The sequence below is a fragment of the Eleutherodactylus coqui genome, chromosome 1, assembly GCF_035609145.1.
Source record: "Eleutherodactylus coqui strain aEleCoq1 chromosome 1, aEleCoq1.hap1, whole genome shotgun sequence".
NCBI lineage: Eukaryota > Metazoa > Chordata > Amphibia > Anura > Eleutherodactylidae > Eleutherodactylus > Eleutherodactylus coqui.
Window position 1 is genome coordinate 412,458,431 of NC_089837.1, and position 9,315 is coordinate 412,467,745.

General features: G+C 40.5%; 1 protein-coding gene across 1 annotated transcript; it reads left to right on the forward strand.

Annotated features, from left to right (window-relative positions):
- Positions 1–484: 484 nt before the first annotated feature.
- KCTD12 (potassium channel tetramerization domain containing 12) lies at positions 485–6,293 on the forward strand. Its single transcript, XM_066580930.1, has one exon. It carries the CDS (start codon positions 719–721, stop codon positions 1,691–1,693), a length of 975 nt encoding a protein of 324 aa, XP_066437027.1. The 5' UTR covers positions 485–718; the 3' UTR covers positions 1,694–6,293.
- Positions 6,294–9,315: the final 3,022 nt, after the last annotated feature.

Sequence of the window (9,315 nt, forward strand, 5' to 3'; positions counted from 1 at the left end):
CAAAATCAAGGAGAAGGGTCTGACCTGCGTACAACCCTTGTTCATGCACAAATATGCTCCGTTGCGGTGAATGTATTTGAGCACACGTTTGTCTGTGCAAACCCTCATTCTGAAGCTAATAAAATGATGGCATGGAAGCTAGCATTAATGTGCAATTTTTATGTAAAAGATTTTTTTCATAATTGTTGCTTGCTGCATATGACTAGAACACGTTTTGCAGTGCCTTCTACTTGCCTATATTGCTTGACCTTTGGCCACGCAGTCTGCAGCTCAACATCCGAGCAGTATAGCGTGCATGATTTCTGCACTGCAAACATCAGTTACATCTGCAAAGCATGCAAATCCTGTGCACACATCCCCTTTCTGTATATATGTGATCAGCTGTGCCTGTGCTTCCTCCTTCTCCCTCCCCTCCGCTCTCCCACGCCTCCAGTGTGCAATTCCACATAAAAACACAGACCCTGCCAGTTCTCTCAATCAGAAACCCAGGGAGGAGAGAAGGAAAACAAGGCAGAATGTTCTAAGCTGCTTCCTGCAATCTTTGCACCTAACCTGCAGAGAGGGACACTAAATGCACTAAGCCGTGAAGCTGGCTGCTGGAGCATTTCAAGTACTTAGTGTTCTCCTGGTTTTGTTCGCATTTTCTCTCCCTTGAATTCACTCTTTGTTTCTGGAAAGGAACTGAAATTACCAAGACATTTATTTCCTTCCAGCCTTCATGGCTTTACCGGACAGTGCACGTGGATTACCAAATGGAGGAGGTGGAGGTGGTATCTGCACAGGGGGCAAACCCTTGGATCCTGTGTTTCCAGAAATAGTGGAACTAAATGTTGGGGGACAGGTATATGTGACTAGACACACGACTCTTGTGTCAGTTCCAGACTCTCTTCTCTGGCGTATGTTCTCCCAACAGAAACCAGGAGAGCTGGCTCGGGACAGTAAAGGACGCTTTTTCCTGGATAGGGATGGTTTCCTGTTTCGTTATATCTTGGATTATTTACGAGACCTGCAGCTTGTTTTGCCAGATTACTTTCCCGAAAGAAGTCGCCTGCAAAGAGAAGCAGAGCACTTTCAGCTTCCAGAACTAGTGAAACGCCTCAGTCCTCTTCGTATCAGTAAAGACAGCTCTATAGGAGGTGAAGAACCACCTTTGCTTCTCACCCCGGCAGCCACTCAAGATTCTGACCTGGACACTGCAATTATTCCAGTTTCAACTTCTCCTGCAGCTGGGGTGCCCTCCCCAACGTTAGATCCATATCGTTTCAATGCTTCTTCTTCCTGCAGCCCTGCCTCAGTTCCTAGACTTACTCCTTCCCAGTCCCTTGAAGGCAGAAGATCTGGATACATAACAGTTGGCTATCGAGGGTCATATACAATAGGCCGTGAAGCACAAGCTGATGCCAAATTCCGAAGAGTTGCCCGTATTACTGTTTGTGGCAAAACATCTCTGGCTAAAGAAGTTTTTGGTGAAACCTTAAATGAAAGCCGAGATCCCGATAGACCCCCAGAGAGGTACACTTCCAGGTACTACCTCAAGTTTAACTTTCTTGAGCAAGCTTTTGACAAGTTGTCTGAAGCTGGTTTTCACATGGTGGCATGTAGTTCCACTGGAACATGTGCATTTGCCAGCAATGACCAGAGTGAGGACAAAGTGTGGACCAGCTACACCGAATATGTCTTCTGCAGAGACTGAAACCTTTTCAATAAATTCCAAGATGCACAGAAAATACAGCTGAGCTTACTTTATCACTTATATCTATCCCTCACAAGCTACAAAGAAAGACTCTAACCAAACAAAGGAAGTGGAACTGATGCATCAACTTTCAGAAAATTACAGATACAGAGGCCCTTTCGGGACAGCATAGCAATCGCAAAAAGCTAAAGATTTGTGCATTACTAGTTTTCACATACTTTAGGTGTATTGAAGTATTCTCCAAACATTGTTTCTCATGTGGGAGATAAGCAGTCTCCTTGTATCAGAAAGGAAGGAAACATTTAAAGTAACATTTCTTAACTGCTTACTGCTGGAATTTGTTAGCACAATATTAGATTTTTCAGGTTAGGCACAAAATATCACATGATTGCTTCATATTTTTGTAAGGGGGTGGCAGGAAAAAGACGAAAAACGTATTAAAAAGCATACTCGAAAATATTAGTAAGTATGTAATTATATGGAATACACATCTAATCCCCCATTACATTAAAATGTAATCGGTGTATAGAAACGTGTAATTTTCTCCACATCTTAATAATTAATTATTACGTAATGATTCATTTTCTCTTTTGTATCATTTATGAATTCAGCAACTTTTTCTTTTTCCCCCCACTTTATTCATGTACTAACTCCACCGCCTTCATTATGCAAGACAATGAGGATTAAAATGGTAATAGATGTATCCGTAGGCTGCAGGAGTATACATTATGGGTAGATTGATTGTCTTTTTATGATTTTATTCATGGAAATTAATTGCATTTTTGTAACGCAACAATAGGCTTAGAAGTGTTATGTTTATTGTGCTGCTCGCAATGAGTTCAGTATGTTCTAGCTTTGCGATTCATCACTTTCAGCAGTTAATTAAAATCATTAAAGGGCTTATTTACAGAGTAGCTGCTAGATTATCTAAGTACACAACCTTGCTGTGAGTAATATATTTCATCAGGCCTGTGCCCTTATCTGATGTGACCCATTGTACACTTTATATCCTCCATTCACATCAACAGTATTGTATATAAAGCCTATTAGAATGGACAAAGCCACTATAGGGGAGTGGGAGCCTGCTGTATTTAGGCCACTTTTGTGTCTTGTTTTTTTTTTTACAATAGGTTGTATAATGATAAATCACAATTCTAATTGGCATTTTTTTTAATGCATTCTGGTGGTTTTTGGAAGGTAATCGTGTGGGAATAACTAGTTTTCTGTGCATTCAGGTGCATATTAGTGAAGATGTTGCTGTGGTTTCATTGTCCTCAGACACATATGCACACAGGCAGTGGAGTAGAGATGATTTATAATGCTTCTACTGCAGCAGCTCTTGAAACACATTGAGCTTGACTTGATACGCTCTCTGATTCCCCGTTGTCTACAGAAGCATAGAGTATATTAATCAGCTATTATCAGCTAGTGTGTACACACACACACACTTGCACACTTTTTAGTTACTTGATTAAGCATGCATATGTTAGATAACAATGGCTTTACCAAAGATTTCGCTCATATTCATTTTAATTACTGTAGTTGAAATATTTTTTTGGCAATAATATAAATAATATGAAATATATGACACACACAACAATAAGCTCTCAGCTCATCCCTTTAATTCCAACTGCTGAGCAGTGTAGATGTGTCACTTTTGCATTATGTAGTATGCTGGGCCAGTGTGATCACGTGATCTCTATGAATGCAGTAACTATATACTGTAGATAGAGTCTCAGTTTTTTTTTGCAGAATATTAGTAGGTTCAAAAAAGCAATAAAAATGATATCACATACTTTCAAGGCATATCAGCTTTTGCAGCCATTTTATAATTTGGAAGTTTGCATATTTACTTTTAAGATTAAGGGAACCGTTGTATTTTATAGTTCATGCTAGTGCTGGCCATTATTTCAGTTAGAATGACCTGCATAGGTGGAAATAATAAAATAATCTTAGCCTACAATGTATGGTATATTTTACAAGGTTTTTATACTCAATGTCACTTGAATGTCACTTGTATGAAGTGACAGGATACTAGGACATCTTAAAATAAGCACCACCTCAATCCAATTTCGAGAGGATCTGCCACCACTCCTGTTACGTCTGTTTTAGTAGATACAGGGTGTCTCAAATTTAAAGGAAACACCCATATGAAATGAAAATGGTCATCACCAACATAGTAGCCACCTTCACTGCCAGCATCTTGGATTCAACTTTTTCTTCCATGTAGGCAATGTGAGTGATTGCATTATTCCATGTAGAATTATCGTAGATGATTTCAAGCAATGCCACCGAAACGGGCCTTCAATAACCCCCACTGTAGTAGCCAAACTTCTTGCCAAATTCTGAGGAACTGTTGCTAATAAAGCTGGATGACCAAAAACCATTATGGATGTAGCAGTAATCATTGTTCTGGCTTTATTTAGAAAGAACGTGCAATATAGCACTCATGTCTCTAAGGAATGTGGGGTTAGCTGTACCTCAATTCAGCAAATTTTGTCTACCTGTAAATGGCACCCCTACAAATTCAGATGCTGCCGTACCTCAATGAGGATGAGCCAACCATCAGACAGAATTTGCAGAATGGATGACAAAGTAATTTTATATACACCCTTGTTTTCCCTATTTGGTGCTGATTGGGGATGAAGGAAACTTGGCAGGAAGTTTGGCAACTGCACTGTGGGTAATGGAGGCATGCTTGGGTGCTGTTGATGACACATGTGCTTTGTTCATTGGAAACAAGGACAATCTCAGCACATTCTACTTGAGATAATGCCATTATTTACATTGCCTGTACAAAATTAAAATCACTGTTTTAACATGAGAACTAATGAAGTTACATTAACATGAAGCACACCATTGTTTTACTGGTGAAATTCTATACCAGATTAATGTGTCTCACACCTATGATCCCATATGAAAAACCGAACTTGAAAATAAGATGGCTGCGTTCAAGATGGCTTTCCGGCTTCCATGTTGGTGACATGGACTAACTGGTTTCCTCCTTTCCCTACAGCTTGTGTCTAAAATGGGTGTTTCTATTCTCCCTGTCAAGGGGCATGTGCCTATACAGTCTGGCACTGTTAGGATTGATTAATTAAAGAGTAACTGCATTTTCACAAACTTTTGATATGTGAGAGATATGTAAAAAGTATTGACCAACGGGGGTCCCTTTGGATCTCTAGAATGATGGGGCTGCAGCACTTACCTGAGCGCTGTGCCCCTTTGGTCGTTCTCACTGCTTTTGACTCCTCCCAACAGCTGAAGATTGACTCATAGAGGTGTGCAGAAAGCTTCTATAGATCTCTATGGGGCTGTCTTCAGCTGCCAGGAGAAGCCGTAAAGCAGTGAAGAAGGCTGAAGGGGCAAGGCGCTCAGGTGAGCCCTACACCCCCTCATACAAGTGATCAGCAGGGGTTTTAGCAGTAGGACCCCACTGATTTAAAGTTTTTACATGTCTCTATGCCATGTCAAAAGTTTGTGAAAAGTGCAGCTACTCTTTAAGTATCAGACTGTGCATGGACACACTGCCAATCGGTGACACCCAGTGGTAAATTCAGAATTCTCTAGGGAGAATAACAGAACAACATAGAGTTCTAAAAAATACTACTGCATTAATTCATGAAGAATACAAGTATTTACTAAAATAGAAATGTCATGAGGACTGACGGGTCCCCTTTAAGATCACTTTCAGCATTTGTATTGGACTTTCTTAGTATGATTGGAGTTGTATTTCTGTGTGCCAGAAAATTGTAGGCCTAATATAGTTACCTACAACTTATCAAAGTTATATTCCCTATAATGTGGGATGTACTAGATCATCCCCTAGTTGAACATCCATAAATTTTGCCATAGATGTCAAGAAGCCTTCACTTCTAGCACTTGAATAGAGACATCTATAAAGCAACACCATTGGCGCTAAGGGTGTCTGATGGGGTGTATCACTCAGAGATATGACTTTTCACAGTTGGTTGAGAGAGAAATTCAATATGTTCCCCTACATGGCCCAATTGTGGGGATGGACAGAAACAATTCCGTCCATAGAAAGCCTTAGTGATTTTGTAGAATTGTGTAAAATCAAAAATCTATACTGATAATACATTGCTTTGTACATTGCTGTGTCACCACATTAATAACTCAGTTAGGGAGATTCATTCTCTGTACTGACTGCTTCTTTGGCAGTCAAGGCATCAGAGATTAGAATAACCTGTGTGTAAAAAATGTCCATGTACATATATAGAAAAAAAAACATTTTACAGGAATCATTTAGTTTTTTAATCCTATATTAGAGTTCTGAAGTAATGTAACTAGCTTAAAGGACTTGCACAATATATACATTGAAAATAGATAATGTATCTAATTTCCTTCTCATATATAGACTGAAGTGTTATAAACAGTCTTGGGAGGCTTACAATAATACAGAATCCTACTTATTCTTTGTGTGCATACCAATAAATGTTGCTTCTCCTATAGCACAAGGAAATGTCTCAGCTATCAACTGTGAGGTTATAGTATGTTTTAAAAATGGGCCTAATACAATATGTCAATGCTGACTTTTTGTCCTCTTGCCAATTTTAATAAAGTACCAATGTTTAGTAAACATGCTTGCTTCTCTTTTATAGCTGTTTGCACTTGTGTATTAACTGTATACCGTGCGCCTCTATTTTTCAGCATACAAAAAAGAAGTACATAGGACACACATATAATATGGACCTGGCCTGACATACAGAACTGTAGTGGGTGTCATGGCTACTGCCTTTTCTGCTCTTGTGTTCAACATTCCTGCTCCTTTCATAGAGCTGTAAAGTTGAAGAATTGAAGAGTCTGCTCTGTATCTGATGGGGGAGGATGTGCTCTACGTTATTAGAAATAGGTCAGACAGTAGAGAGAACATGGTAAGGCTTCCCTAGAGAACTCACAGGATTTTATGTTAATAGGGTAGTTCCCACCATAAGCATATGGTAATTGTACTTGTAGTCTTTCTTTGTAAATGATCAATGTCAATTGTGAAATATCCTGTATTTTAACATATTAACCACCTTCTATTTTTGTTTTAAAATGGAATTTTCCTTTAAGTGAATACTTGTGAATTCCAAGGTGGGGTTGGGTGCTTAGCTTTAAGGGATTTTCAAACTCTTAAAGGGGTTGTCTGGTGCATTATTGTTGAAGACATATCCTCAGGATAGGTGATCGAGACTTGATGAGTGTAAGTTCGCTACTCATGATCCCTGCTAATTAGCTATTTGCTGCATCCGCTAATATTGCACAAGAGCCAGAAGCAGGAAGGTCTATTCACATTGCAGCAGCCCAGGTTGGTATTGTAGGCACAGCTGCTAATAGTGGGCCTAATATCAGTTGATTGGTGGGGATCCCAAGTAGTTGAGCTCCGCTAATCAATTGATAACTTATCCTGAGGATGGACCATCAAAATTAAAGTCCTGGACAACTCACTTTAAAAATTGATGACCTACCCAAAGACAGGTCATCAAGATTGGCAGGGGTCTGCAGCCCAATACCCCAGGCGAGCTGTCACCCTGTGTGGAAGAGGAAGATGACAGCTCTGTATATTGTGTAGTGGCCTGGCATGGTATTGCATTCACTACAATGCAAGCCGTGTCTGCAATACCTACATGAGCTGCTGCTATACGTACAGAGCGGGCCGGGGAATTGTTCCAGCCGCCTGCCTTCATTCACAGTAAACAGGAGTGTGATGACATGATATTGATAGATTGTCACCCATTTTTTGTGTGTAAGTTATCCTCTCTCTCTTATTTGACACCAGTGCCTGGGTAAAGCTATCTCTAATGGCCCAATTACACGTAACGATTATCGATCAAACTTCATTCAAATGAATAAATTTGAGCAATAATTGCACAGTGTAAATAAGAAAAAAATCCCTCACTATTTGTTCGCAGTTGTTTATCATTGACTTTCAGTCAGCATAAGAACTATTGCTAGATTGCTGGCTTCTCGTTACATGTAAATGCTCCTCGCTAAGCACTTCACAGAGAAGGTGAAGCACTGAGCAATAAGCAAGTGAGAACCCAGCAATCCAGCGAGAAGTCTTTTAGTCTAAATGCTCTGCACAAGCGCTGATGACCTTAGCGGTGTCGTCAGCGCTCGTGCAATCGTTTAAATGACTGACGGCTAATGTAAAAGGGCCAAATGACACATGAATACTGTCAGTAGTTGTGATATATGCATCCTGTCCCAAGCAGATTCATTTGCATGTTAGTTTGCATCTGGCTGAGGATCTCTTCATTGTACTTTGTACTGTCCTGGATGCTCCTGGTATCATACTAAGGAAGTTACCAAGTAAAATGAGATGTAAATTGTTTTCGTCCCTTATACTGTCTGCAATATACAAAACCAGACTTTGCCAAATGGATATCTGATACTGTTATTAATCAAAGGAGGAAATAATCAATGGGATTATGTGTCATCTGGCGGTCGCAGCTCAACAATGATTCTATTTTTGAAACCATGAGTGTTTAATCATGGATGCAGTGTGATCTCCGGAATCCATGGAATCGCATACATGCTTTACTAATCATCTGTCACATATCATGTTTGGTATCCACTTGTAGGTAAGTTCATGATAAGAAGTATGGCAGCCTTAGCTTCTCTATTGGAGTGCCTCCTAGGGAAATATGTCCAAAACGTCAAATTGGGTTTCCATCTAGAACATCTGTGCATCTACTTAACTAGCCTTCGTTGATGCCATAAGGAGGACGGCTGAGGAGGGAACCAGAGGGACTGTAAAACTAAAAGGGAATCTTCCTCGCATTGTCAGACCCAGGAGTTGCATCTAAATGCAGAGCTGTCCATTTCATTTTCAGTTCGTTCCTCGCAGCCAGGACTAGTGGAAACATCCCATTGACTTTGATTATTTTATTCCTTTTTTTTAAATACTGTTGTATATGTATTTGCATGCTCCTTACCATTTTGTAAATATCTCCTTTTGTGTATTTTTTACCTAAGCACTGCTAACCCTTTTTAGATTTAGGCTTAAAACTTTATTAGTCTTCCTCGGGCTTTAAAAAATAATCCATTACCCCAAAGTGTATTAATTGTTTCGGCTGGAGGAAACCGAGGAAGCTTGTGTCCACGCTGTGAGCAGAACCAAGGTGCCTGACCTGGTGTCAGAAAGGATCAGTGGTGGCAGCGAAGTGCTTTGAGGTGTGCTAGGCTGTGTTGGTTGTGATTTGGGCTCTATATTGCAGGACTGCAGGATCCGCAGAGATGCAAATAAGTCAGCTTGTGGAAACCGAGGAGGCTTGTATTCACGCAGTAAGCAGAACCAAGGTGGCTAACCTGCCTATCAGAAACAGTCAGTGGTAGCAGCAAAGTATTTTGGGGCATACTAGGCCGTGTTGGGTGCTATTTGGGCTCCACGAGTACAGGATCCAGGGATCTGGAAATAAATTGGCCCCGTGATCTGCCCCCAGGTGCCGTACATCACAGGTTGCTGACTGTCAAACCCATAAATCTGTGACAAGGAGTGGCTCATAGATTGAGTGACTTCTGTTTACACTGAGTGAGAAGCCGCTCAGCCGTCATTCTGTTTCAGTGAGCTGAAATGGAATGACTAGTGACAGTTCCTTGTCGGGGGCCATGTTCAC

Bases quoted from the DNA above. Each gene is read 5' to 3' on its own strand.
- KCTD12 (XM_066580930.1), top strand. From the start codon at position 719: ATGGCTTTACCGGACAGTGCACGTGGATTACCAAATGGAGGAGGTGGA.